The sequence below is a fragment of the Jatropha curcas genome, chromosome 10, assembly GCF_041381405.1.
Source record: "Jatropha curcas cultivar XTBG-Jc1 chromosome 10, XTBG_Jcur_1.0, whole genome shotgun sequence".
Classification (NCBI taxonomy): Eukaryota; Viridiplantae; Streptophyta; class Magnoliopsida; order Malpighiales; family Euphorbiaceae; genus Jatropha; species Jatropha curcas.
In genome coordinates, this window is record NC_143160.1 from 1,890,549 (window position 1) to 1,918,498 (window position 27,950).

The following is a 27,950-nucleotide window of genomic DNA, read 5'->3' on the forward strand; positions in this document are numbered from 1 at the left end:
GTGTTTTGGTTTTGATTATAAGGTGGAGACTTCATGTCACAAAACTGCTATAATTTCTGATGCTTTGGATTTGACGCAGAAGTGTGTGATTAAACAGGATTGTATGCATCTGCAAAGTGAAAATAAGGAGCAAGTAGGAAAAATACTTCATATGAAGATTTAGAATCATTTCCATGTAATTTGGAAGAGGAGTTTATTGGTATTTTAACAGTGGAGGATGTAAGGAACTACTCGGGTTACTTTTGCTTGTATTGCTTTTTATACAATTTATTCTTTAACATAGACTGAGATTCTTAATTGCTTTACCTATAATTAGACTGTTTGTAAAGTATCTGGTCCTTTTATCAAGGCACAGAGAACTGAAAATATTAAGTGAAAAGAAAAACTATCATGGAAATCCAACAGGTCTGTTGTTTTTGATTTATTGATGGTTAACAGTTTAACGTAGCCTGTATGATGAAATTGAAGTTGACTCCATGGAGTTCTTTTCTACAGCTTAAGTTTTAGTTTGGTAGTCTGTCAGTAAACTAATTGGGCTATACCATAAAGTAATCAAGCGTATGCAACCCATATGAGACAGGACGGTTACATTTACTTTCGGAAGGAAATTTTTTGAAAATTCTTATTCTTGTATTTGGCTTTCATCAGCATTCACGCGTGGTGATGCGTTGCACTTTTTGGTTTTAAATACTAAAGACTCTTTTCATTAAGCTCTTGCTCCTTCAGGATGTCAAATTGGCCATTCCCCTCTAAATGACTCTTCTTCCTATCTAGAAAGGGCAGTTTTTGTTCCTGTAAACCTAGGAATAAATTATTAATTTCATTAACGGTACCGCCTTTTATTATATGCCAATATGCCACTACAGATGCTGCAAAATCCAGTCAAAAAACACCAATAAGATGTAAGCTTTCTACGTGTGCACTTTCACCTGCTTCATTTTATATGTATATGTAGCAATATCATTAAATTTAGGTATAGATTTTACTAAACGTCGTCCGATATCCGTTCAAAAACAGCCTTGAAAAGATTTTAGAAGATGGAGAGATTCACTGAAATAGTCAAGTACCTAATTCACTTTAGAGGCAAATTCCATATCTATTCTCCTCTTCTCTTAAATTAAAAAGGACAACATATGGGTTATGGTGAATGATGACATTCACAACTTTCAATACAGCACAGCAAGGAATGTTTTGGCTGATCTATAGTTCTATATTTTGACAGTGGCGTCTTGGACCATCGAGTTTTATGACGCTAAAGTCGGTGTCACTTTCCCCCTTTTCTCAAATTATTTGATGCTTTTTGGAAGGTGTACACTTTTATTTATGCAACACCTTAATAGTTAAATTCTCAGTGTATCTAATCCACTTATAGAACCAATTGTTTATGCATATATATGTAAATATAAATAGGCACCAGCTTATATACCTAAAACCTTCAACTTAAGCTCTCTCTGCTAATACATCTTCCTGTATAACAATTATACCTTCTCTCTGATCGAAAATTTTACTTTTTTATTGATTTGAGCCGACAGGAAATGGCAGCAAATGATGTTCCATGTTGTGAACCTATGTTCTGGGTATATCTAATCATATGTGTGGTTCTAGTGTGTTTTGCAGGTCTCATGTCTGGCCTTACATTAGGACTCATGTCTCTCAGCCTTGTTGATCTTGAGGTCCTCATCAAGGCTGGTCAGCCTCAAGACCGCAAAAATGCAGGTTGGTAATAATTAGTCTTCACTAGAGAGTTGTGTTTCATCACCCTCCAAAACTGGATATCCCCTGATTCTTTACAGTTCAATTTGTTGATGTCAGAGAAGATTCTGCCACTTGTTAAGAATCAGCATTTACTCTTGTGTACCCTCCTCATTGGCAACGCCCTGGCAATGGAGGTATATATGTATATATATTGCTTGTAACATACATAAATCTTTAAATTTTTCTGTGAAAATTCTGAAATATTGATTTGCTGAATATATAAGGCCCTGCCTATCTTCATCGATGCACTTCTTCCAGCCTGGGGTGCTATACTGATATCAGTCACCCTCATACTTGCCTTCGGTGAGGTAAACTCTATATATTTTCAAGCTATTTTTTTTATGAGGTTTAACATTTATATTTGATAGCCATTTTTTTTCCATTTAAGATTATCCCTCAAGCAGTCTGTTCTCGGTATGGACTGAGTGTTGGTGCAAAAATGTCTGTAGTAGTTCGGTTAGTTGTTATGGTTCTCTTCCCATTAGCTTATCCAATCAGTAAGGTATGGATTACTGCGCTTGATGGTTCCAATTAACTATTAACTAACGTTTAAGATGTAAAAGAATTAGTCAGAATAATTGGCAGATAAAAGTTAAATGCCTTGTAATTAACTTTTCTTTCGCTCTCTCGATCTGATATATAGCTATTGGATTGGATCCTTGGGGAAAAGCATTCTGCACTTCTACGACGGGCAGAGCTGAAGACCTTGGTTGACATGCATAGAAAAGAGGTTAGCTTGGTGCACATATATATAATATTTATATACGCCTTACACTTGCAAATATCGAGCAATGAGGAAATGCAAGTGATCCAGATAGCCTTGAAATTCTTGTTTTAATTAATAATTACTAGGCAGGAAAAGGTGGAGAGTTGACTCAGGATGAAACCACCATCATCACTGGAGCTTTGGATATGACTCAGAAGACGGCTAAAGATGCTATGACACCCTTATCTAAAGTATTTTCACTTGATATTAATGCTAAACTTGATGAGTATGCCCCTTATTCTGTATCCTTCTCTACCATTTACATCAATGTTTATCTCCCATTGGTCAGCTGTTTCATATTCGACCACTGATAATATTCTCATTAGGAAAACAATGGAGCGGATATTAAGCACAGGGCACAGTCGCATACCAATTTATTCAGGAAATCCAGCTAATATTATTGGCCTAATTTTGGTAAGCACATCAGAATTCAGAAACTTGTGTAGGCTTTTCCAAGTTTGTTATATATATATATATATATATATATATATATAAATATATATATATATATATAATACGGAGAAAGATGATATAAGCTAGTGATGATCCTTTGTTTCATAGGTCAAAAATTTAGTCAACTTCCGCCCTGAAGATGAAAATTTGATTAGAGAGCTAACCATCAGGAAAATTCCAAGGTATGTATACAAACCTAAAACAACTAGCTGTTCCTTAGTTGCAGACTTTTGAACTTTGAAACTGTTCAATTTTATCAAGTGGCTTATGCGAATATCTGCTACTTTTTTTCTCAAAATCTATGACAGGGTACACGATCGTCTGCCTCTTTATGATATATTGAATCAATTTCAAATTGGTCACAGCCACATGGCTGTTGTTGTAAAGTGTAATAATGATGTTAATGGGTCTGCAGAAGAAATAAAATCCGAAAGTAGCATGTTCAAGACAAATAGTAATTCAAATTCGAAACAAAGAAAACCAGATACAGAAGGTAGAAATATTATGCTTTCCTATTAATTTTAAACTGTAAACTGACTCTTACTAATTAATCTCAATGGTTAACTATATTCAGGGATAGCTCACCAGCCTGGTCATAATGAGAAATTGAACATCTGTGTATGCTCACCACCTGTATACTCCAGTATGGATACTGAAATTCAAAGTCCAATACCATATACTGTGGGAGATGTAAGAGCTCGTTTGCCCACAAAATTCAAGAAAAGCGAATACCAAAAGCAAATTCTTTCAAATGAGGATTTGGAATCTCTTGCAGCTTCAGATGAAGAGGTCATTGGGATCATAACACTAGAAGATGTTATGGAAGAACTGCTGCAGGTGAACCCTAATAAAATTTTCACTGGTTTAATTTGTTAAAGTGCATATGCATTATCAGCAAAGTAAACCCTAAAGAATCAACATAATTTTCAATTCTTGCAGGAAGAAATCCTAGATGAGACTGATGAGTATGTGGATATTCATAACAAGTAAGGGCCATCTAGACATTAATGCATGGTCATTTGCAGATTAATTTTTCTTTTATGGTCCAAAGATATTACAGTTAGTTAAGTAATTAACCAACATTTTTTTGCTACTTCCTTGGAAGAATTAAAATCAATATGCTGGCTTCGGGAAGATCACCATTAATAAGGTCTCCAATAGTAGCATCAGCTTCTCATATTCAATGGCGGAGTCCTTTAGCTTCTCCAGCTTCTTCCCATCATCAAACTCCACTATCTTCCTGCAATCACACTCCCACACTGCATTCTCCAATTCCACCATATATTCGCTCTCCGATGATTAGACCGGCTCTATCATTTTCCCCTGGAAGATCCGTTCCAAATTCTTCTGCTGAAACTGCTCATTACTCATCATCCCCCCATCGGGTATATTTTACTCTGTCCTTTTACCCTTTGAATATTTTAATCATGTCTGGTTTCTATTTATCATAAGAAATGCATTTCTTTTTGGCAGGTTTCAAGAAAATCGTATGCAAAGTTGAGAGAGGCTCAGCAGTTATGAATTCTTACCTAGATTGTGTCTATAGTGAATGCCATCTCGGATGAGACTTGGCCCGGTATAATTTCTAAATATAATAATATGTAAATATTATTTATGAACAATGATTTATGATGAAAGGAAAATCCTTGCTTGATGTTATATAAAAAAAGAAAATTTCTTGCTTGGTCCTAGTACATGGTTCCACTCAGGAATTGGATTCATACTTCATACACGAGTTATCACGATGAAATCCACTCAATCAGGCCAATTTCTATTCATTTATAGAGAGCTCTTTGTACAAAAACAAAATTCTTGATTAGGGATGTTGCATTAGGATATATTGGTTTCAACCTAGAAAAAACATTAAAATTGGGCGGCAATATTATGAGAGGAAAATTGTTGAAATCAGGTAAAAAATCTATTTTTCATATTGGGACAGGACATTTACCTGCAGAAGAAAAAATTATTTGAAAATTTAATTCTACATGTCCTCCATTTCAATGTCCAGATAAAACAGAGGCCTTCAATATTAAATAAATAGGGTCGTCCCAGTAAATCTTTTTTTTTTTTTCTTTCTTTCCATTTAGATTGTGTTTTAACTTAAATTGTCGTTATATAATGAAGCCAAAAAACAAAAATGTACTCCTCAATAATTTTTCAAAAGAAAAATATCATAAAACGATAAAACGAAAAAATATCTAAAAGAGTTAACCGCAATCCGCTCGGCCATTCATTTACGTTTGGATAAGATAATCAGCCGTTAGAAATATACCAATAAGAGAAACATAAAACATCCAATATAGCTTAAGAAATCACCATGAACGCTCTTCTTTGTTCACAAATATCACCCTTCTGCCTAGCAAAACTACATTCTCCATGGAAACCAAAACCCCTTTCTCTCCTCGCACCAAACTTGCAAAACCTAAAAGACCCATCAAGAAAATGGAAACTTGAAGCAAATGCCAAAGGTTTTTCCAGCAGAAAACCTCCTACTGTAAAAGAAAGCACCCAAAATATAAATCAGAACATCAATGAGGATGATGAAATACCAAAGGAGGTGTCTAACAGGATAATCATTAGAATCTTGGTTTCAGTTGGATTACCTATGGCTGTTGGCTTAGCTTTCTTGAATTTTTTTGAAGTGGTTAAAGAACAAGGCCTATTTGATGTGCCTGTTTGGATTCCATTTTTGACAACTTTCGTCACTTTCGGGGCATCCGCGCTTGGAATTGCTTATGGGGCTTTATCTACAAGTTGGGATGCTAACAAGAAGGGTTCATTGCTAGGGCTTGAAGAGGCTCAGCAGAATTGGGTTGAGATGTGGAAGGAAGAAGACGATAGCAACTAATAGTTAAATTAAAAAATTTGTATTTTTATGAACTTTAATCATTAGTGTGACACGTGTACTGAATTACTACCAAACTTGAGTCAATCCATAAATGTTTAAATATTTTGTTGTAATGATAACCAGTCCACAGACTCATTTTTTATATCTGTTACGGTAGAGAATACTGGAAGTCGTTTAATTTAAATAATTAATGTATCTAACCAAAAATAATTATCCATTGGTTTACAATCAATTCCTTAGCCTTCAATTTTTGACTAGTTTGCTTATAACCTTTGTCGTGGTTGACTTTCAGTCTATGACTCGTGGTTGTAAGCAGTTTTCTTGCAAGCTGTACATAAAATCATTAAATTAAAAATTAAATAAAAATTAATGATATGTCACAATATACCAATTGATCCTATCTAGATTTTGAAATTTTTGAATAATCATTGAGCTCCTTTCAGATATAAGTAATAGTATTTTCTTTTTTTGTGGGGATTGTCGATTTACAATAAATAGATTAACTTAGAACATCTATTAGCTAGAGAACAAATTGTTTGAGGATGTGAAATGAAATTTTTTTTTTAAGATTTTAAGAATGCAAAATATAATTTTTTATAATTCTTTTTTATGTCACAATATACCAATTGATCCTATCCAAATTTTTTATGTGTTTGAATAATCACTGAGCTCCATTCACAGATGAGTATTTACTTTTTTGTGGGGATTGTTAAAATAGAGCATCTATTAGCAGGAAGAACAATTATTTGGGGATGCCAAATGTAATTTTTTATAATTCTTTTTTAGAAAAATTTCTGGGAGTGTGATGGCCCCCTCAGCTCTCCACATAGTGTCACCCTTGTCGACTTGTATCACACGTTTATATATAACTGTAGCATATCAACTGAAAACTTGTTAAATTAAACAAAGCAAAGAACAGCTATCAAAGGCAGCATCTCTGACTTCGATTGCATGTGTATTGTATATTAATGACTATATATTAAATAACTAAAAAAAAAAAAAAAAGAACTGATAATATATTACATTAGAATATCAAGATCTCTGCATAAGAATATGGTCATGGTGCTCTGGCACTTGATAAATGAAATTGGAAACTGACATTTTTAATGATATTTTTAAGTCTTCGTCCTGCTTTACAGTGGCCTATCAAATAATGTCAAATGTACATAGCCTTTTGTTTTCTAATTCCAAGTTTGATGCAGACCCTTTAATCTTCTGCTGAAGGAGGATTAACCTACAGTAGAGTGTTTATACCTAGAATAAGATTTGGCCTAATTTGTCACTGCACTAACCATCAAAGGCTTAATGTTGAACTTCCATATATAGTTTCCTTGCATTGATATTTACCAAGTTGTTAACATATGTCTATCTTACTTTATCTGTTGGATGGTTTTATTCAAGTTTCTTTATTAAAAATTTGAACTAGAATTTTTTGAAAGAGACAATTTTGTTTTTCCCTAATTGATCATTATCACATGCCATGCATTGCAAGAAAAAAAATGAAAACTACCATATTATATGTATTGCAGCGTTGTCCACAGGTACCTTTCTGTCTCAATCAGGAAAATAGTACCGGCAGGCGGCCAAAGTCTATTTTCATTGAATGCAACAAAAAGCAGGAGGCTTCGAAGGAAACTATTAATTGAACAATTTTGATAAGGTCAGAAATGCGATGCGAAGACTTTCATATTGAATTAATATCGATTGGGAAAGATAGTTTCATGGTAACTTGAAGATATACAGATGAAATTTAAAGATATAATGACTAATAAGAGGTTCTCATTTTCTTTTGTTGTTGGAAAAAACTAAAAAGGTTCCACCTTTCAACAGCTTTAAAGAAATGACCAACCACTATATTTTTTTCAAACAATAATACGAGTATAAAATAAAATATATAGACCGTAGAAAAGAAAATCCATTTAGAATTGCATAATAGCAGACATGCATGAACTTTTCTGTCATCATTTTCTTTAATGCAAGGATCAGAAACTTGACCCAGTTAACAGTTCTGGACAAAACAAACACGTTGATCGCATACGCAAAATTTAAGTCTCCACCGCAAAAAGCTACTCAAAAGGCCATGAAAAGGAAAATAGAGATCACCCATAAATGAAAAATCACTACCAAAATTTGATACATGAGGAAATAAAAAATATAAAAAAGAAAGACAAACAAACAAACAAACATGAATATGAACATCCCAGCATTGCCTACTGTACAGAAAGTATTATCATTCATATTCTAAATTTAATATGACCAACCAGTAAAGTAACAATCGCTTTTCCCTCCAATTATTTCTTCTTTAACTTGCTGTAATACATCTATCTAGCAAATGACACAGGCATTGGGATCTTCCTCTGCACTTCTAACATAATAGTATGTGGTCATATGAGGATTATAGGCCTTGTAGGCTTCAACAAGCTTGGCTACATCATCTTTTTTATCGTCTTTCTTCTTCTCTTCTTGCTTCTTTGGCTCCTCTTTCTTGGGCTCTTCCTTCTTCTTTTCTGGCTCTTTTGCTGGTCCTACAGAAACTATCTCTGTGTGACAGAGCTTTCTCAGTTTGCTTACTATATTTACTGGATCAACATCCCCTGTTACTGTCAATTTCTTGTCCTTCATGTCCAGCGAGATTGAATCCACACCTAAAGTTTTCCAAAACAAGCAAGAACCATCAGATTTTCTTTCTTTGATTAAAGAAAAGGACAAAAATGGGAAAAAACTTTTTCCTTCTTTCATTTTCTCAATAGCCAAACAGAGTTAATATAAAAACAGAGGAACCCAATTTAATACCTGAGAGGGCAGAGACTTTCTTCATGGCTTTTTTCTTATCTTTGTCATCGTTCAACTCCAATTTCAAAATTACTTTCTGCAACAAATTCCAAGATCATATATACGATAATTGATCGATATCAAAATAATTAAAGTAAATACTTCGAATATTAAAAAAAAAACAATGAATAATCAAATTAAAAATGAAAAGAGAAAGAAAAGCTAAAAGAAATTCAGCCGCTCATACATGCATATCAATCAATTTCTAGTATAAAATATTGCAAAATCACTAAAAAAAATTAGATGGTTCTATATAATTGGAGAAAGAATTGGGTAGATGAATAAAGAAAATACTGACCTTCATTTTCTACAGGTTAAGAGATCCGAACAAGAACTTCTTTGGCTGAGAACTGCAGAACGAAGCCTAAAAAGCAGTAGAAGAAAGAACCGGCAAGAAACGTAGGAAGAGAAGAAAGAATAAGATCGTGGTGAACTGAAGGAAGGTGTTTGGAGTAATTTATAGGAAGAAAGGGAAATAGGAGTGTATAAACGGACAGAGAAAAAGCAGTCAACTAAAAGGTCATCGGTCATGGTGTATTACATGGTCAATAATAACCATTACAAGTTACAACTAGGACGGGCAAACGAAAGCGCATGGCCTTTTCCTCCGACTTGGAAACGACACCGTTTATAATAATTGCATTTTCTTGAAATCCCTGTTCATAATTTTTCCACGTTGGTTTCCAAGAAATTACTGCTGTGTAATGCGCGGCCCTTGCTTCTGGAGGAGTCGTGTCAACCACACCAAAAGTGTACAAAATCGAAAACTTACGCTGGAAACGGTCAAGCTAATCATAATAGTAAGAGGAGTATTAAAATATTGTGTTCGCAGTTGCATCCCTTTCGATCACGTGGTGGGGAAGATCCAGTCAATGCAAGAAATGTAAAAAAACGGAGGTTTCGTGGTTGGTAGATTGACACAGTTCAACTATCAATTCTTAATTTACGATCAGCAGTGAGCTGAGGCATTGAATCTCTCATTTTCTGTGGCCAATTCCCACATGGGATCTTCCGTATGTGTTGGTATTGGCTCTGCTCTCTATCCAGTTTTAAAAGAGCGCAGATCATCTGATTCCGGACTCCTGGAATACAAGTACGGATGAGCAACAACAATGTTATACATATATAGGCATTGGCAAGAATTATCCTTGTTTGTATTTTAATGCAATGACCATGTGGAGAGATTTTGAAAATTCAAACCCAGCGGAATATTTTCACACCGTTAAGGACGATCATGACGAAGGATCATAATGAAGCAATGGCAGGGTGTTTACTGTTTAGACATTTCATGAGAAAGAGTGGTAGAAATTAGAAAAAGTATTTAATTTTGTTATCTCGTTGGAAAGTTAAGGATTTCTTTTTTTAAAAGAAAAAAAAGTTCAGAATTCATGGTAGCCGGGGGCTGATAATGTATTTATTATGTAAATATCAATCTTTTATTTTTTATGTGAATTTAAAAAAAAAAAAAAAGAATGAAGTTCACAGACATGTTTAATTAATATAGAATTAATTAAAAAAATAAATAAAATAATGAACTGACAAACCATTTTATTATATTTCGTTTCATCAATTAATAGTATAGCAGGCAACCCTGCACTAAGATATTGCCATATGATCCAAATGACACAAGTAGAACTGGGATCTTCGTGTGGACAATAATAATGAGATGGGTTATAATTATATTTATATCCCTCTGCACTACTTGCAACATAATAAGAAGAAGGCGTATTAAAATTCTGGGAAGGGGCTTTCTTGATATCCTCTATCTTCTTTGGTTCCTCTTTCTTGGGTTCTTTCTTCTTCTTTCGAGGCTCTTTCGCTGGCCCAACTGAGATTATTTCTGCAGTGCAGCACTTTCTCAATTTGCTTACTACCTGCACTGCACAGGATCCACGTCTCCAATTACAGTTACCGTTAATTTCTTGTCGTCCATGGAAATTGAATTGATCCCTGAAATTAATAAAAAATGAATGTATTAATTGCTAATTATATTTGGATTTGAGTACATTTTCTTAGTTATTGATTCCATTTCTAGCTCTTTCCTTGCCGAATAAAACCAAGAAATGCTAAATTATACCTTAAAAGCCACAAACTGTACTCATGACTTTTTGTTTTTCACTTCCATCATGCAATTCCAAATTCATCACTAATTTCTGTAACAAAAACATGAAAACAAAGCAATGATATATTTTAGACGTACCGACAGATCATCAAAATAGTGATGAAAAGGATCCATGTATGGATTTTATTTTTACTTTATACAGACAAATCAGGAACGAAGAAGATAAGGACCGGGAGTCAACATTAGTCTAGTCAATTGTGGGACCACAAAAGAAAAGGATCGACACTTTCCAAGTACCAAGTTGTTTCCTTCAACACGGTTTTAAAATTTCAATTATTGCACTTGATGAAATGAAAACTCGTAAATAAACTTATCTGATCAAAGCACAATTTGGATAAGCCATTCAATTTAAACTTATCATCACCATCAATCAGCGGCTGTAAATTGAAATTTCTATTATTCTTTATTTCAATTTTCAGTTCATTTTTATACTGAAAGTAGAACATTCAGTTTATTCAATTTAAAAATCAGCTTATTTAGTATTTTATTTTTATAATGAATAAATTACATTAACTTAAATTAATTTTGGTATTATATAAATATTTTAAAATAAAAAAAATAGATATTAACTAATTTTTATTCCTATGTTTTAATAAATGAAAAAAGTGCTAATGAAGCCTGACCTGTAACGGGCCTTATAGCATACACGATTGAGTTATGAGTTATGTGACTGATTGATTGTCAAATAAGTTTTGGCTTCTAATAAGGGTTTGACAATCCGTAAGAGTTAAAGACATGAACTCCACCCACGGCTCTACTACCTCCATATAGTATAAACCAGAGTAAATTACATTTTCACTCCTCTAATTTAGTAAAATTAATTATTTAGTCATTATTTTCTAAAAATATATGAGTTCGTATGATTTTAAACCGTCAAACAATTTGGTTCTTCTATTCAAATTTTACGTTTTTCTATTAATTTTTGTTAAAATTCTACATATGTGTAAATTGAGAGAACTAATCTCATTTTTTTTCTTAAAATGAATATAAATAATTATTATTTTAATAAAAAGTACAATAGAAAATATGATTTGAATCCTCCTTCTCAAGGGAGGTCACAATGGCGAACCATTCGGGGAAGGATTCCTCTATGAACGGGATGAGAGATCCGGCATAACCACTCACGAAAGCTTCAATCATCTTTGCAGACTTGCGCCAGTTGTCCTTTAACAATCCTTAATAGTAGATCCAATTCCAGCATCATGTAGAACTAAGATCATGCCCACTCAACCCCGAAACCGCACAAGTGCCCATAAACACTGTCAAGACAGATGAAAATAAAAAACCAATATTTTCATAAACATAGATACAGAATAAATAGCAAAAGAGGCCGGTGAAACAAAAAAGCGATACATTAATAATGCATACAACTCGAAAGCCGCACCTTTCATTCAAATGAAAAAAATAAAGAATCTTTTTGACATGGAATGGATATATATATATATATAGACTTCTGAATTATGAGATGATAAAATATGTCAAAACTTTTATCAAGAATTGGTTCACTCAGAAATAGGCGTGTTGGCTCATGTAAGAATGCGCGTAAAATATCAAAAAGGGTTATTCATGTTCAAGTGCGCTACTGCCGCCGTTTTTAGGACGGACCAAAATATATTTTGATGTTTTTATTAAAGGTTAATGCTAATAGGAAATCATGACGATACATTCACATTTTTTAAATGGAAGAGGCTATGCAGTTAATTTTATCAAACTAGAGGGAGCAATTAGTAATTTGCCCAATCAATAATAGGAAAAAGGTATAGAAAGGTAGCTTCTTCTAAACTTATCTCTAATACTATTTACTTGCTCTGGAAACCACTCCTCCGGGGGCTCTAAGTCCTAACTCTATTTTTCTCTATTTATAAGTCCTTCAGCTTCAAGTAAGACTCTGTCAACGACGAATAGAAAACTCGAACTCAAAAGCTTTTATTATTATATATATCTTTTACAAAACGTGTTAAAACTAACCACATCACGTCTAATTAATCTAAAAAATTAAGGTTCGCCTTTTAATTTTGTCTCCCTTAATTATTACACGTAAAAATGCAATTTGTAGTAGCCATGTATGATTAGAAAACATTAGTGTTAACCCACATTTGCATTTTTTTTTATTTTTTTTATTTTTTGACAAAGTCAATATGGTATACAAGTAGGTGACATATATTGATAAGGAAAATGCTATGTTGCACCATGCACCGACAAAATGCGGAAAAAATTTCTCTTCATAATTACTTCATCTAATGCAGATGATACTCTCATTTTTCAACAATAATGACAACTTCCATTGCCGATCCAGTTAATGGTTAGACCTACACTGGACTTTCAGGCATTACTTCAATCTTCTTACTTTGGACAAGGTCATATATTTTACGTAGTGTAAAAAGACTTTGTAATAATCTTTCCAAAATATGTATATTCAACATGGTGACACCTGAAAACCATCAGCCCTGGTAGGTAGAATGCTAATTTCTAGGCAACAAATTTGTTATTATTGTTATTTTATGAATCACTAAATCTCTAAGACAAATGGATTCAAAGTCCAAATTCATTTTCTTTATAAGTTGAATTTGAAGTTGGCTGAATATGCAATGATACACAGAAATTAAGCTGAGGTACCTAAACAAGGAGAGGAGAGTGCAGAGCTTGTATAAGAAGGTAAGGTTTCTTTGCTTTTTCTTATCAATTAATGGTATTCTATGTTTTTAAAGAATGGTTTACTCCCTTTTTTCAACTTTAAGATTTAGATTAAGAAGATAATATTAGAGATTTTTTTTCTAATTAGTTAGATTTAAACTAGGCAGGACGGAAAAATGACCGTAAAAACATAAAAATCCAAAAAACATAAAATTACTACACAATATGTAGGCCCGTACTATAAAGAAGCAGTATGTAAAACAGTACTTTCTTTGATTTTCTGGTCAAAATTCAAGAAGATGTATTTTCTTTTGCGAAATAACTAATAAGTGAAAAAATTTATTGAAAATGGCTAGGAGCAGAATTAATGGACGGAAAATCCAGGCTAGGGAGCACTGTCTTGGTGCCTTCTGTGAAGGAAATAGCGAAGGACCAGTTGATTTCAATCCCACCAAGATATGTTCGCCTTGATCATCAGCCTCCCTCTACTGTCACCAACAGCACTTCTTTACCCCAAATTCCTGTCATTGACATGGCTAAGTTATTTCCTCAGCAATTTCTGGATTCTGAGCTCCAAAAGTTCCACCTTGCTTGTAAAGATTGGGGCTTCTTCCAGGTATGCAAGTGACAGGGTTCAAGTCCTCCATCCCCACCATATATACCAAAGAGTTTACAATATTAATTTTGTGCATGCAGTTAGTGAATCATGGGGTGACCACAGAGCTATTGGAGAAAATGAAGATAGAGACTGCAGCATTCTTCAATCTTCCAATCGAAAAGAAGAAGAAATTTTGGCAAAAAGCAGGAGAAGCAGAAGGATTTGGACAGCATTTTGTTCATTCTGAGGAGCAGAAGCTTGAATGGGGTGACCTCTTTTACATTGTTACTCTTCCAACCCATTCCAGAAAACCTCACTTATTCGACAATTTCCCTCCCTCATTCAGGTTCTCTCTCTCGATTCTCATGTTAGCTTATTTTTGTATTTTTGGTACATTAACTTTACAGACTAAGATTTTCTTTTGCGTAGGGATGCCATTGAAGCCTACTCAGAAGAACTGCAAGGCCTTGCCAATAAAATATTTAACTTGGTAATAAAAGCTCTTGGAATATTGGAAGTTGATTACATAACAGAGTCATTTGAAAAAGGATGGCAAGCAATGCGAATGAATTACTATCCTCCATGTCCACAACCAGAACTTGTGATGGGCGTCAATCCACATTCTGATGCATCTGGCCTCACCATCCTGTTCCAGCTAAACGACGTCGTGGGGCTTCAGATAAAGAAAGACGGGGTATGGATTCCTGTTAAACCCATTCCAAATGCTTTTATCATCAACATTGGAGACATGTTGGAGATTCTGACGAATGGAATTTACCCTAGCATTGAACATCGAGCAACTATTAATTCCAGTAAAGAGAGGCTCTCAATTGCTACATTTCACAACCCAAAGTTTGATGGAGATTTGGTTGCTGCTTCCAGCCTTATTACTCCCAAAACTCCACAAGTTTTTAAGAGAACGAGCGTTTCTGATTATCTTAAAGGCTATCTTACTCGTCAACTCGATGGAAAATCGTTCATCGAGCTGCTGAGGATTCCAAATGCTGAAATAAAAAACACTTGAAATGTACACCAGGTCTAGACAAATTTTATTCGAACTATACATATATATATAAAATAAAATGTACTAATAAATGTATCAACTCTCGGTTTAGGTGCACCGACAAAAAAAATCGTAGGATTTCAAATTACATTCATTCTGTAGATTGATTGATTGTCTGATATTTATCTATTTATTATAAATAAAAGATAATAAAAAGAAACTTAACCAGTATTGTAGAAAGGTATAAGAAATAGAATCCATAAAAGTAAAAGACGTTTAATTGTAGGGACCAACACAGCTACGTGTTGGAGGGGTCACCTCCCGAAAAAAGGGCAAAAAAGATCTTGTCAAAATTATATTTGCTCCTTCAAAATACAAAAAATTATATTTTGTCATTTTTATTCATCGAAATTTAAAAAAAAAAAAAAAAAGTAGACTTCTACAGTGCAATGTTAATTATTAAGAGTTAAAAACTTGATTAACTTATTGATTAGCACTATAAATCACCCTAATACAAATGTCCTATCTTCATAATTTATAAAAATATATACAAAATATTTCATAAACATGGAAATATTATTTTCAAGTGATTCTCATAAAAAATATATATTTAGAAATTGAAATAACTATTTCTATCATAAATCTCTAGTAACTAAGATAGTAAACTAAGGATAGAACGGTACGGTTGGACAAATAATAAAAGCTGGAGATATAATTCTCAAATGCCATAGCCCTTAAAACATTGACTTTTCCTTTGGGCAAAGGGAAAAAAGCATTGACTTTTGAATTCAAGCAATGACATTAATATTTGCTCAAAAGGCGAAAAAATAGACCAAATAGTAGTATCGCATAAAAGTCATAAAGGCCGGTTCACATTATCCAAATGTGTGGGCCTTAGGCCTTATAATTCGCTTATGTTTAAATTAGTATAATTGGATTTACTTCAATTGTGCTTTATGTTTTAATTAGTTTTAGGTTTCCTACATATAAATACTTAGCTATCAAGCATTATGGGGCATTACTCAGTTTATGCGTTTTATTTCAAGAGAGGTGAATTCTCTGTGATTTTTCATTGAACTTGTTTTCGAACTTATTAAAGATAATTAATCTTTTTCACCTTGATATTTTTGGTTCATATTTCTAATTGAGTTTCAGGTTAAGATCCGCAATTCCATCCAATAAGAAATTTCTAATTTGAAAATTAGGGTTCCTCATTTGAGATTTAAGATTTATATATCAAATCTGATTTGGGTGGCAAGCCACTATTCTTGAAGTTCCATATCAATATATATATATATACAAATATAAAATTAATATTTGACTAAGAGAACAAGTCATCCATTGGCTAGCTAGGTTTGAAAGTCATTCATAATCGTTAATTTAGAAATTTATTGAATATATAAATTTGATAATAAATTTTGACCGTTTTTTTTTTTTGTGGTCTCTCGAATTTTAGCGGAGTTTAATTATAAGAATATATTTTCACATGTCAATAATAATTATACTTCATAATTGAACCTTACAATTATTTCATTTTGATAAAAGATAAATTATTACTGAAATATGAAAGTGTATCGTTATAATTAAATTTTTATAAAATTTAAAGGGATACAAAAAGAATCAGCAAAAACTCATTGTAAAATATACATTAGGCCATTTAGAACGACTTATCCATCAGCTAGGTTTGGAAGTTGTTCATAATCATTAATTTTAAATTTAGGGCATCAATGAAAGTGCATAACGCATTTGTAAAAATGTTGAAACATGGCCGGAGAAAGGAGAATTGGAGATGGATACAAAGCAAAATATCATGGAAAAAGAGAAGGACAGGGCACTTTCCATGGTGCAATTTTAGTAGGACCCACATTAAATATCTTCTCCTATCCTATGTGTGTTCATCGTCAGCCACTCAGTACCCCGGTACACCTTCGGTCCCATACATCTCTTACAATCATCTAGTTGTCGTTCGCCACGTGTCATACCTTCTGAGGAGCCCTATCTGGCTATCTCCTCCTTTCCTTTTCTGCTTTATTAACCGACTCACGTCTGATTTATCCCAGTAAAATCAGCTGCCCCCGACACCACTGACACTACCTCTACCTCCTCACCATGAGAAGTATCAAAGTATGAACCTTAAATCATGCTAAAATAAATTTAATTCACAGCCCATGTGGATTGGCTTAACCTTTATAAAATATACTAAAATACTCGTAGAAAATAAAAGATAATTAATTCACATCGTAGAAGCTAATTTTTTTAAAAAAATTTTAATAGTATCCATCTTATAATAATAATAATAATAAGAAGAAGAAGAAGAAGAAATTGATAGAAAATTAATAAAAATCTTTTTAATAAGATGATTAATGTAAGTTTAGGAGGTATTATTAATAAAATGCATTTTTAACGTATTGACTTTTATGTTTTAACTAAATAGAAAATAAGGTTTAGTTGTTGTTTCACTCATTAATTAAAATAGAAAAATTAACAATTTATTTGAATATTTTAAATTAAATATGAACTATATAGTATTGTTTTAGGATTAGTACGTAATAATTAAGCGTAAGGGATTGAAAATTGCGGGCTGCGATAACGTGGCATATTCTTATACGCCACTCATCCGTACTGACCCAAAGGCGCAAAGTATCGAATTCTATCTTTATGCTTCATATAAGAACCCCTCGTGTCCTCACAAAAGCCCCATTTCTCCGTTAATTCAAAGCTAAAACCCCAAATCTCGTTATCGCATGGTCTCTAAAAATCCGAACCCGCCAGAGGGATTCTTCCTGGATCCAAACGGAATGGCCTTACCCGGTCTAGGACCCTTCGCCACAGCTCCTACCACTGCATCCACCACGTCTTCATCGGAGGATCCGTCTAAGAAGATCCGCAAACCCTACACCATCACTAAGTCCAGAGAAAGCTGGACTGAACCTGAACACGACAAGTTCCTCGAAGCTCTCCAGCTGTAAATTACTTCTCATTTTTCTTAATTTATCAAAATTTGTTCTGCTTCAATTCCAATTAGGGTTTGTTCCCTGTATTTAATATGCTTAGATATATACACATTTACGTGTGAATTTAGGCTGTCAAATGAGGTAGCTAGTCAATTTAGTCCAATGTTGCTTGAAACGTACTTGAATTTCACGAGTAGCTCAAGACTATCGAGCTTAAACTGGAGGAAGAGAAAAGTTAGTCTAAAAAATGCAGCTGAATTGAGCTTATAAGTATAGTGGGGTTATATCTCTTTCGGCAGTTAAATAGTTTCAATATTCTGTGTTCTGGATTTGATTCAGTAAATAGATTTGGCTATGCCTTTCATTAACTGCTTGCTACTGTAACTGTAAGTTTTTTTTTTGTAGTTCTTTCTAACTTCGCAATTTCATTTCTAGGTTTTGCTAGAAGTAAAAAACTGGCTGACAGATGAGCTGGCTAATGAAAGTTTCTAACATAAAATTAATATATGCTTCTTAATTTCATTTTTATCACATTTTTTATATGCATATTGTCATGATGCTTACATTGATCTTATTCAGCTTTGATCGTGACTGGAAAAAGATTGAAGCATTTGTTGGGTCAAAAACAGTTATTCAGGTATGCGAAGAAAATTTTATAGTTTTAACTATCCTTCAAAAATGTGAATACTTACTAATCATTGTTGCCTCTTGTATTGTATTGTCACTCTTTTTGTGAAAGATCCAGTATTCTGGTCTTGCCTCTCACTCTCTTTACTCTCATGTTTTGGCAGTTTCTGTTGTGTGATTATTTGTACATTTTCTGTTGGTAGTTTGATGTTTGTGTAACCAATAATGTTACTTCACTCGATGTCATTTTGGATAATTTACATCAACTCAAAAAGGGATAGTCTCTTATAAATGTATTTCAGTGTAGTTGTTTGGTGATTTTCTTAACAAATATGATTTATTTGTTAAATTGACATGATTTATATCATTTTACTTCTGCATCAACTCCTCTTGTTTTTTTTTGCAATTCTCAAATATCAAAAAACACCAAATTCAAAGCTATATTTTGCAGATACGTAGTCATGCACAGAAGTATTTTCTAAAGGTTCAGAAGAATGGAACTAATGAACATCTGCCTCCTCCTAGGCCTAAAAGAAAGGCTGCTCATCCATATCCTCAGAAAGCCATGAAAAATGGTGAGAATGGCTTTTTTTTTTTTTTTTTTTTTTTTTTAGTAAGTATGTTTAGCAATTCTAGTATTGTAATCAGATAGCCAATGTAACTCCATATTGTGTCTGTCAATCTTCACAGCCCCAACGACCTCGCAACCTTCTGGATCCTTTCAATCATCATCTCCTCTCCTTGAAACTGGATTTGTTAGAAGGCCTGAATCCACTTCAATGCCTCTGAGCCCTATAACTGCTGCTGTGGCAGGTTCTTGGACAAATAATATGTCAGCAGCTAGTTTATCAAATCAAAAAAAAGGTTCATAACCGTCTCTTATATATATAGCTGATGCCTCTTTGGCAAAATTATTTCTCTGGTTTCATTTTTTTCATGTTATATGTGCTTTTCAGGGCCACTAGTGACAAATAATTGTTGCAGTAGCACTGAGAGTACTCCTAGAACGAAACCAATTGTTGAAAAAGCCCCTGAGTTGGGGAATCATGGCCATCCATTGAGAGGTGAGGTTTTCCCTTCATATTAATTTTCTTTGTAATGTTGATAAATGGTTGGAATATCTGAATAGAAGTCTTAAATTCACTGGAAATATATTTTTTTCTTTGAAAACTTAAGAGCTAAATCATAATGTAGTTGCGACAAATCTCTAAAATCTACGCATCCCACTTGTGTCTGCAAATGTGCATGTAATGACTTTTGGTTTACACAAGCTGTGAGTTATGTTTTGTATTTCATTCTGCTCAAGTACGTGTTAGTACTCATACTGCCATTTTATTTGCAGTTCTGCCTGACTTTGCTCAAGTTTACGGCTTTATTGGCAGTGTCTTTGATCCAAATGCTACTGGTCATCTGCAGAGACTAAAAAAGATGGATCCTATAGATGTTGAGACGGTGTGTTTTTTACTTCGAACTGATACTCCCTCCCTCTTTCTTATAGGTGCTCATGTACATTAGTATGACATAGTACTTCATTAGTAAAGTTGGTTCCTGGTCTAAGACTCCAAGTTAAGCATTTATAACTTATAGCATATTTGTCCACAATGTTAACAACTTATATGTTACATGTTTTTGGTTTCTCTTCAGGTGCTTTTGTTGATGAGAAACCTCTCTATCAATCTGACCAGCCCTGATTTTGAGGATCATGTAAGTGGTGTTTCTTCTTAGTTCTTTGTTGTTGCTGTGTTATCAGCTTATTGTGTGCACATTAGCCACTCTTTCTCATCTAAATATAAAACAATCTCCTTACAAACATCATGTTGTGTTCAATGAAACAAAATACTATCTTATTTTTATTATATGTCATATACTTTAGTTGCTCAATTTCTGTCTTTATTTGTGATGGAGAAAGAGAGTTTTTATTTATGTAATATGCATTGGATCTTGGAGAACCTGATATAATAAGTTGTGAACTATGGCCAAAAATGAAAAAATGTTAGCACAAGTTACTAGTTAGTAAGTCTCACCTATGCATTTGGTGCTCTCTTCAGCCACTTTGAACCCAATTGCAGTTGGAATGCTGACCAGTTGACATTTCGAAGTGCCTGAGACACATTGCTGCCACTTGTGTCTCTTGTCCAAGAAAATCATTTGTCTTTTCAATTTGTCATAGTAGCTAATCCATCTATCCAATTTGGAGTTTTGACATGCTTTGTGATATTGATAATACAGAGACGGTTGCTTTCTGCATATGAGATTGATACACAAGCAATTGGTCCAAACAAAACCCTTAAAGATGACATACAAAAGAGTGTTGCTTAATTTGGGTAAGTAGTGGGACCAACTGATAAATCTCCACTGTTGGATGTTCCTGAACCTCCATTGAGTTTGTTGTGGAAATATTATGATACTGACTATCTTTGAATTCTATGTTCTGTCCGGACAAAAGCTACAGGTAGCTTCAAATGCCAGCTATTAAAGGCATGTGCTCCAATTTGTTTTGTTATTAGTTTGCCTCTGTTGGTTACGCCATCAGTTGTAGGTAACTTCTATCATTCCAGTCCCATGTATATATCGAAAAGATATAAAAGGAAGAGGAAATAGATATTTAGTACTTGGGGAGTGTATAGTAATGCAGTTATAAAAGTTTTCCCCTGTACAGTGCTGAATCTCTGTATTCAAGTTTTGACTTTCAAATAATTCCTAGTCAACTCTACTTTATGTAAGCTATGTGATCTTTTGCAATTGAAGTTGTTTATGTCTTCTGAGAATCCTGTAATTTCATCCGGTTGCAAGACATGAAAATATATGCAGGGAATGGACTTTAATAAGTTGCATGCAATACCTGAATTGTCCAGAATGCTGCATGTCTTTTGATTGAAGAGCTTCCGTCCTCCGATGATCCTATTCTAATAATTTTCGTTTTATTCCCTCACTGTCTTAATTATGGTGCTTAAAAAATTTTTGGACTGGAGAATCTTTGTCAAAGATCATCTCAAATAAGTTTCTCCATCTGAAGAGTGACTTATTAGTTTGCAAATTAAGAGGGATATCGCTGGGAACTCGGAATGACTTTTTAAAATGACCAAATTAATTCATTAGCTGCTTGGAGAATGGCTGGCTTGAACTTTTGAACACGAATATACTCTTGACTCGTTATGGTAGACAGAAAGTTCAATTCTCATAACCCAATTAAAATATGAAGAATACAGGTAGAGAGAGATACCTGACTTCTAGTTATCCTATTAACCAAAACTGACATTGAACAGCTCCAGAAACTTAAGTGTAAAAAAAAAAAAAAAAAAAACAAAAGAAGGCAGCCAGATGAGAATATATTGTTGTATGCACAACATTCTAGCATAGAGCAGTTAAAAGTTCCACTTTTCAGCCCCATGTCAATTTTGTCGTGAAAGCCGAAGGGTAAGACAATCCACTGTATCTTTTAATAATCTGGATTGAATCTAAACAGTAAACATATGCACACGTGTAAAAATAGAATAACATCTGCTAAGCATTCTAGTCCTGACAGAAGTCCTTGGAACAACGGTATCCTTTTGAGCATTTTATAAAAGTAGTTTAGACCTATGAGGAAAACATTATTCGATAACTAGTCAGTGCCAAATTGTCCAGCACTTCTTGACCATGGCTTGCGAGGTTGCTTCTTTGCATGTTTACTATCTTCGCCAGAGTCCATTACGACCTAACGACAGATGACAATAGAATTGAATCGTAATTATCCAAAATTGGCTTTCAAATCATCGAAGCATATTCAAAGAACAAAAGTAATTCAATTGCTCAGAAGATAAAAAGCAAAGAGCTGAATAATAGAAGTGGCTTGTGCTTTACCAGGATATTGCGTATCAAATCCTCCATGGATATGTTGCTGATGGTTGAGGGTAAAATTTTGTGTTTGGCTAAGCCAATTAGGATGACTAATCAGTTCGTTGATGGGACGATCATATGGTGCACCAATAGGAAATTCACCAGGAATTAGTTTCTGCTGCGAAACAGGACGCGTAACAGAATTATCAAACCTTGTGTTAGACATAGGATGGAGATGTGGAAGCACATTTATAGGAGGATTATAATAGGTCTTTGAATCTGAGGACCAGACATCAGATCGGTGGAAGAAGGCTTGCCCTAGATTCTTACAAGAATACTGTGGGTAAGATGGCCTTGTGTTTCTCAAACTGCTAGAAGTTCTTTCATCAGGTAAGTTGACTTCAAAAGCAGCTGGCTTTTGAGCACTTTCACCTGGTGTTCCTGGGGAAAATGAATTGGTTTCAGTTGAATTCCCCTCACCCATTAAAATTGATTCAATTGGAAATATTAGGTCATCCAATGTGATCAAACTGTCTTCATCAGGCCAACAGATTTCATCAATTGAATCGCCTTTCTCGTCCAATTCAATAACAGGTTTTAGCTCTAATTCTCGTTCACTTCGGAAATCCAAGCCTACTTTGCTGTCAACATCACCAAAAGTCGTAGCAGTTTCATGATTGGTTCTGATGAATTTGTTCGCTGGCAAAGGACTTGCGTTACCCTCAGCTGGAAATGTGAGGTTACCGCGATCATATTTAATAACCGCAGCAGCAGATCCTTTTAGACTAACCCCTAATTCACTTGACTTCAACTCTTTTTTGGAACCTGCTCCATGTATTGGTTCACAAGAAGGGTTCCTGAACAAGTTTACATTGGTTTTCGAATTAGAAATGTTTAGCTTTGAAAGTACTCCTGCCAGATCTATTGCATTTGTACTCTTCCTTAACAAATCAAGAAGGAGCTGAGATGCCCCAGGAGTAGCAGCAGTATTTGATTGGCTGTTCTCTACATAACAATATTGTATGCCTCGATGCTGAGGTAGCTGGTTGTTACTGGCCTCTGATCTAATGGATTGTTTAATTTCCTCGCACATATAAACACCTGGAGGCATCTTCGCTGTATCAGCACTCATCAGCTCATAGATCTCATCGGCAGAATGGGTGGTAGATACCAACATCTTCTGTGCAACTCTATTTATTTGAGCAAGTAAACTAGTATACTCTTGCTCCTCAGCAATTTCAGATTCATCACTCTCCATTCTTTTCGAGATACCATCTGCTGGCTTTTTCTCTAGTGAATGTGGAAAAGTAGTTAAGTTTAGATTCCCCTATAATTTACTACACAATTTGGAAACTTGCAGGAAACTTCATTAAAAAAAAAAAGGCAAAAAACAAGAAATGGCTTGAATCTGGTATTGTTATATTCATGGAAAATACCTTCTTCAGTAAACTTATCAACTAAGTAGGAAGAGGATAACGCGGACCTCTCTGCCCAATCCACCTTAACATCATAATGCTGCACAGACAGTAAATCCACTGGGTGTCAGATCATATCAGTATGTAGGTAATCTATAGAAAGTGATAAGCAGTCAGAACTTCAAGTGTTACAGTGATGAAGCAGAATTATGATTAAGCTGGCAAGATGACTTTCATTCAAGGGAGATATAATCTTACAGTGATTCTTCAAAACATAAACCAACTTCACAAGAACAGCTATAGTTCGAAATGAGGTACTTAGCAATAAGAAGTTCCTTACAGTTTCAGACACAAAGGCATGGAAAATTTGATTTTAATCTGTTCTATTCTTGTTTTGCTTCAAATATTAGCAGCAGGAATAAAGTATCTTAAAATTACCAAATTGAGAATTGATGCTAAATTGAGTTGCGTTCTAGTCACTAATTATGAGCTATGACTTGCCACAGAAGACGAACTGCTTTTACTTTTCCACTTGTGACACTATGATACGAACATGAATCAGTGACAACAATAGTATGCGGACCATGCATTAGCTATAACAAGTCTAATTTATGTTTAAAAACTCAACAAAGAACAACATGCGTTAGAAGGAAAGAAATGGCTAACAGAGTTGTGGTGGGGATAAATTTGCATCTGGAATTTTGAACAAATGTCACCAATTACCTCTCGCCTGGGAGAATGGTTCAAGGATTGTGTTTCAATGCCCTTGTACAGGGACATGCTCGCAAAAGCAGGTGATAGTGTTCCTATGCATGCAGAATCTTGTATGGAAGAAAAACACCAAGCATCATTTGAAAGAGACGACACCAGACATTCCTTTGATGGATTGCTTCCATTAGAACTCCTCTTATGACTTCTGGAGTCCTCAGGGTGCGTAGCAATACATGGGTCCAAATTTTCTTTGTGCTCATCTGAAACTTCTTTTTGTTTCCTTTCAATAGCTTTATGTTCCTTCCTCAGCAACTCAATTGAATCTAGGAAAAGTTTTTTCATCTGAGCGCTTTTAAGACTTGATACATCTATATGGACTGATATTACAAAGATCACCCAAAGCATAAAATCCATGGAAAAGCATAGGCCGGAGAATTTACCTCTTGGCTTTCTTTCCTCTTCTTGTCTCTCCAGACTTGGACATTCGGAATTATACAAATCTTTACTCTCTTTGCTTGAAAGATTCATCTGAAAGACAAGGATGCCATTCTTTTATTACTTTTTCAATTTACAACACTGCTTAGATGGCAAAGATGTAATTAGTGTTTGGCGGCATGCCCATAATGGTAGAGATCAGTTAAAGCAGTTGAATGTTATGCTACGTTACATTAGCACCAAATTTACAAAGCACCAACTGCACCTTATAGAAGTGTGGAGGCCGATATGGCGTAGGACTTCTATTGAGAAGATGATGACGATTGCTTAGAACCGTTGGAGCAGAAACCTCAGCCAGGCGTCCAGCCTCTCTTAGAAGACCACTCCTTCCCAAAATTCCATAATTAAGATTCTGCTGTGATTGTTGAGTTAAGTTTCCATTGCGTCTGCCAGAGTCTGTGTTTAACAAGATGGCTCAATTTCACAAATCCACGAGAAAAGCCAGATGAAACCAAGGAAACTCCATTTTTCATTTCAATTACACTACGATTAAACAATTGAAAGCAGAGCATTGAGCATGAAAAAGACAGGGATGGGAAGTCAATACACCTCTTCCAGTCCCCACATTCCCTCAGGGCGTGGGTTTTAGAGAGCTCTATCTGATACCATAAACTTAATAAAAACCCATCATGGATAATCATAGAGAAATACTGCAAGAGGAGATGAGAGCTTCACATGGAAAACAATATAGCAGGAGCCAGTATTAGAAATATATTAGTCAGTCTTAAACTAAATGCAGTCCTTTCTGTTTCTACCATAAATATAGATCAATGTAGAATTCCCCTTTGAACCAAACTAATTAATTAATCCTACTAAAATGGCTTCAAATTCACTAATACCTTCAGATTTTCTGATTTTTCTATAAGAGATTAAATGACAGAAACAAAGACTAAAAGATCATTGAGAGATCAATATTAATAGAGACAGAAATATTTGATAACATAATATGTCAAAGTCTTTAAGCACAAGCCTAAATGACTAGAAGGCTGTGGTAAACCAGTAGAAGCACTATTGAGATCACTTCTGTTGAGTATATAACTGCTACCTTGAACCTTCACAACAGAAACCCCAGCAATAGGTCCAGGCTCTCTTAGAAAACCATCCTTTCCCAAAACTCCATTTTCAGGATTCTGCTGCAAATGTTGAGATAGGTTGCGGTCCCACCTACCAGAATCTGCATTACAATCAGGTGGTTCAACATCACTCAATTGGAGCATTTGAGGCTGCATTAATTTGGAAGCAGTAGTCTCATTGATATACTTCACTTTCAACAAGGGCCGAGTTATTTTTCTACCTAACCAATATTTTCTACCACATCTCCCTGATAGTAAGTAAACGCCCTTTTCTCCTATAAGAGACTGAAATCATTTGTAATGAGAAAATATCTTATTGATATTTTGTATTTTTATGTTAGAAATAATAAATTAAATGGTAAATGGTAAATGGTAAAGTTGAAATTAAACATATACATTTGGAGATAAATATCTTTTGAAGCAGAAACAATCAGAAAATTTTGCGTTTGATTAAATACCTGAATCACTATAGGACTGTGATGGTGAACCAGTAGCAGCATCTTTGAGTTCACTGTTTCCAAAATTTAAAATATAAATAAATAATTATGAGAAGAAAAATAAACTTTAGAATAACAGTGCTGCAAAAGAACAATAATGTGATCTTAGCACCAGAAGAACAAAAGGTGAGCAATTATAACATATCTTTACCTAAAAATCGATGAATCAAGTCCGATTGGTATCTTCTTACATCCATCCAACTGAGAAAACGATAAAAGAAATTCTCTCCTATACGAAAATTTTGACTCCCTGTACAACAAAACAGATATAAATATCTTCATCTATGACAAATATGCAATGATACAAACGATCTACTGTTTGATTTCAAATAGTTTGCAAAACAACAAAACACTAATAGCTAGAAATCAGAAACGAGTCGATTTCCACTTTTTTCCTTTCATTTTCTCAGCAACCAAACACAGTTAACTGTTAAGTAACGTAAACAATTAACTGAAACATAATAACAGGTTTTGAAGCTTGAAAAAACTATAATAACATCAAATTAGAGAATTACCTGTAGGATTCTCGAGCTTTATTGTCATCTGAACTTGATTTCGGCAATGAACATTCAATTTCAGAATCTGTACTCATTTTCTTCACCGAAAAAAGAAAAAAAATAGTAGTAATATCAATACAACTTCCCCTTCAATTCTAAAAATCCTAAAAATAGACGGCTTAACTTGTTTTCATGAAAAAATCAAACGATCGCCCATCAAACAGTGTATATACCGTGGATAGTTGTGCTTTCTAGAATCCGAGTATTATAAAACCCTAAGGATATAGTTATCTATAAAGACACTGAATCATTTTCTTGCTATGCTCTCGAAATCCGAATTATACGAATCAACGGGAAAATAAAGCTCTAATCAGACTCTTTACAGGCGAGCTTTCAATGTTTCCTAAGAGAAACTTTTCTGGACAAAGTTGCAGGGCTTCTATGTGCAATATCCGTTTGGAAGCAGAGAAAATGAAGGAAAAGTAGCGTGACAGTGCACATAAAGAGAGAATCAGCCTTGTAGTCCAGGGACCAGCATTTCCTTTGTGCTGTGTTATGGCGAGTTGAGACAGACACAGACGGGGTATATATAGGGTGTTTTAAGTTGATTTATTTTCCCATAAGGAACTATAATCAAATGCGGAAGGCTTCATCTTAGATCAGGACCGTTTACTCTGCAACTTACGATTGATTTCTCTTTCCTGACGTGGCAGATTTTTATTTGATATTTGAATGAAAAAGAATAATATGATCGTCGCATCCACCATGTGCTCCTAAATTTATTGATTTGCATGGTAAGACACGTACACCTAAATGACATGATTTTGAGGGACAAGTCAACTGATTTTTTT

General features: G+C 34.3%; 6 protein-coding genes and 1 long non-coding RNA gene across 10 annotated transcripts; 4 read left to right on the plus strand and 3 right to left on the minus strand.

Moving 5' to 3' along the window:
- Positions 1-1,401: 1,401 nt before the first annotated feature.
- On the plus strand, positions 1,402-4,690 carry LOC105648831 (CBS domain protein with a domain protein (DUF21)). The gene is made up of 13 exons (XM_020685122.3): positions 1,402-1,716; positions 1,813-1,889; positions 1,980-2,063; positions 2,144-2,257; positions 2,399-2,485; positions 2,608-2,747; positions 2,848-2,935; positions 3,083-3,156; positions 3,283-3,467; positions 3,549-3,811; positions 3,914-3,960; positions 4,080-4,359; positions 4,448-4,690. Exons 1-13 carry the CDS (start codon positions 1,536-1,538, stop codon positions 4,493-4,495), a joined length of 1,668 nt encoding a protein of 555 aa, XP_020540781.1. The 5' UTR covers positions 1,402-1,535; the 3' UTR covers positions 4,496-4,690.
- A 500-nt stretch (positions 4,691-5,190) lies between these two features.
- LOC105648409 (transmembrane protein, putative (DUF3464)) lies at positions 5,191-5,964 on the plus strand. Its single transcript, XM_012234785.4, has one exon. The coding sequence runs from the start codon at positions 5,292-5,294 to the stop codon at positions 5,820-5,822; it is 531 nt and encodes a 176-aa protein (XP_012090175.1). The 5' UTR covers positions 5,191-5,291; the 3' UTR covers positions 5,823-5,964.
- A 1,939-nt stretch (positions 5,965-7,903) lies between these two features.
- Positions 7,904-9,111, minus strand: LOC105648411 (heavy metal-associated isoprenylated plant protein 39). Its single transcript, XM_012234786.4, has 3 exons — positions 8,953-9,111; positions 8,616-8,691; positions 7,904-8,467 (listed from the first exon to the last, which is right to left on the minus strand). Exons 1-3 carry the CDS (start codon positions 8,956-8,958, stop codon positions 8,148-8,150), a joined length of 402 nt encoding a protein of 133 aa, XP_012090176.1. The 5' UTR covers positions 8,959-9,111; the 3' UTR covers positions 7,904-8,147.
- Positions 9,112-10,177: 1,066 nt separating this feature from the next.
- LOC149492909 (uncharacterized) lies at positions 10,178-10,884 on the minus strand. Its single transcript, XR_016322979.1, has 2 exons — positions 10,732-10,884; positions 10,178-10,604 (listed from the first exon to the last, which is right to left on the minus strand). It is a non-coding gene; the product is annotated as an uncharacterized LOC149492909 (long non-coding RNA).
- Positions 10,885-13,657: 2,773 nt separating this feature from the next.
- On the plus strand, positions 13,658-15,118 carry LOC105648412 (oxoglutarate-dependent flavonoid 7-O-demethylase 1). The gene is made up of 3 exons (XM_012234787.4): positions 13,658-14,026; positions 14,107-14,354; positions 14,438-15,118. Exons 1-3 carry the CDS (start codon positions 13,778-13,780, stop codon positions 15,030-15,032), a joined length of 1,092 nt encoding a protein of 363 aa, XP_012090177.1. The 5' UTR covers positions 13,658-13,777; the 3' UTR covers positions 15,033-15,118.
- A 2,575-nt stretch (positions 15,119-17,693) lies between these two features.
- LOC105648413 (Homeodomain-like superfamily protein) lies at positions 17,694-21,360 on the plus strand. 2 transcript variants are annotated; one of them, XM_012234790.4, is made up of 9 exons: positions 17,694-17,976; positions 18,545-18,602; positions 19,044-19,167; positions 19,283-19,456; positions 19,549-19,656; positions 19,935-20,044; positions 20,237-20,296; positions 20,822-20,916; positions 21,039-21,360. In XM_012234790.4, the coding sequence occupies exons 1-8, from the start codon at positions 17,756-17,758 to the stop codon at positions 20,909-20,911; spliced, it is 945 nt and encodes a 314-aa protein (XP_012090180.1). In that variant the 5' UTR covers positions 17,694-17,755; the 3' UTR covers positions 20,912-20,916; positions 21,039-21,360. The 2 variants fall into 2 exon arrangements, with proteins under 2 accessions (XP_012090180.1, XP_012090178.1); XM_012234788.4 differs by having other exon boundaries at positions 20,822-21,360.
- A 597-nt stretch (positions 21,361-21,957) lies between these two features.
- LOC105648832 (uncharacterized) lies at positions 21,958-27,726 on the minus strand. Of its 3 annotated transcripts, none has more exons than XM_089726963.1 (10): positions 27,118-27,726; positions 26,754-26,852; positions 26,564-26,616; positions 26,078-26,390; positions 25,238-25,428; positions 24,978-25,065; positions 24,550-24,860; positions 23,848-23,926; positions 22,436-23,701; positions 21,958-22,289 (listed from the first exon to the last, which is right to left on the minus strand). In XM_089726963.1, exons 1-10 carry the CDS (start codon positions 27,143-27,145, stop codon positions 22,264-22,266), a joined length of 2,454 nt encoding a protein of 817 aa, XP_089583089.1. In that variant the 5' UTR covers positions 27,146-27,726; the 3' UTR covers positions 21,958-22,263. The 3 variants fall into 3 exon arrangements, with proteins under 3 accessions (XP_089583089.1, XP_089583090.1, XP_020540785.1); XM_089726964.1 differs by having other exon boundaries at positions 26,078-26,206; positions 27,118-27,724; XM_020685126.3 differs by lacking the exon at positions 26,078-26,390 and having other exon boundaries at positions 27,118-27,724.
- Positions 27,727-27,950: the final 224 nt, after the last annotated feature.

What these genes read in the sequence shown, in the direction of transcription:
- LOC105648412 (XM_012234787.4), top strand. Translation starts at nt 13,778, where the DNA reads ATGGACGGAAAATCCAGGCTAGGGAGCACTGTCTTGGTGCCTTCTGTG. An exon ending in AAGATTGGGGCTTCTTCCAG is followed by an intron (nt 14,027 to 14,106) that starts GTATGCAAGTGA and finishes TTGTGCATGCAG; the next exon opens with TTAGTGAATCATGGGGTGAC. An exon ending in AATTTCCCTCCCTCATTCAG is followed by an intron (nt 14,355 to 14,437) that starts GTTCTCTCTCTC and finishes TCTTTTGCGTAG; the next exon opens with GGATGCCATTGAAGCCTACT.
- LOC105648411 (XM_012234786.4), bottom strand. An exon ending in GAAAGTCTCTGCCCTCTCAG is followed by an intron (nt 8,468 to 8,615) that starts GTATTAAATTGG and finishes GGAAAACTTTAG; the next exon opens with GTGTGGATTCAATCTCGCTG.
- LOC105648409 (XM_012234785.4), top strand. Translation starts at nt 5,292, where the DNA reads ATGAACGCTCTTCTTTGTTCACAAATATCACCCTTCTGCCTAGCAAAA.
- LOC105648413 (XM_012234788.4), top strand. Translation starts at nt 17,756, where the DNA reads ATGGTCTCTAAAAATCCGAACCCGCCAGAGGGATTCTTCCTGGATCCA. An exon ending in TCAGAAAGCCATGAAAAATG is followed by an intron (nt 19,168 to 19,282) that starts GTGAGAATGGCT and finishes CAATCTTCACAG; the next exon opens with CCCCAACGACCTCGCAACCT. An exon ending in TCATGGCCATCCATTGAGAG is followed by an intron (nt 19,657 to 19,934) that starts GTGAGGTTTTCC and finishes TTTTATTTGCAG; the next exon opens with TTCTGCCTGACTTTGCTCAA.
- LOC105648832 (XM_089726963.1), bottom strand. Translation starts at nt 27,145, where the DNA reads ATGACAATAAAGCTCGAGAATCCTACAG. An exon ending in CTTGATTCATCGATTTTTAG is followed by an intron (nt 26,617 to 26,753) that starts GTAAAGATATGT and finishes TTTTGGAAACAG; the next exon opens with TGAACTCAAAGATGCTGCTA. An exon ending in ACCATTCTCCCAGGCGAGAG is followed by an intron (nt 23,927 to 24,549) that starts GTAATTGGTGAC and finishes CTGTCTGTGCAG; the next exon opens with CATTATGATGTTAAGGTGGA.
- LOC105648831 (XM_020685122.3), top strand. Translation starts at nt 1,536, where the DNA reads ATGGCAGCAAATGATGTTCCATGTTGTGAACCTATGTTCTGGGTATAT. An exon ending in GCAACGCCCTGGCAATGGAG is followed by an intron (nt 1,890 to 1,979) that starts GTATATATGTAT and finishes TGAATATATAAG; the next exon opens with GCCCTGCCTATCTTCATCGA. An exon ending in ACTCATCATCCCCCCATCGG is followed by an intron (nt 4,360 to 4,447) that starts GTATATTTTACT and finishes TCTTTTTGGCAG; the next exon opens with GTTTCAAGAAAATCGTATGC.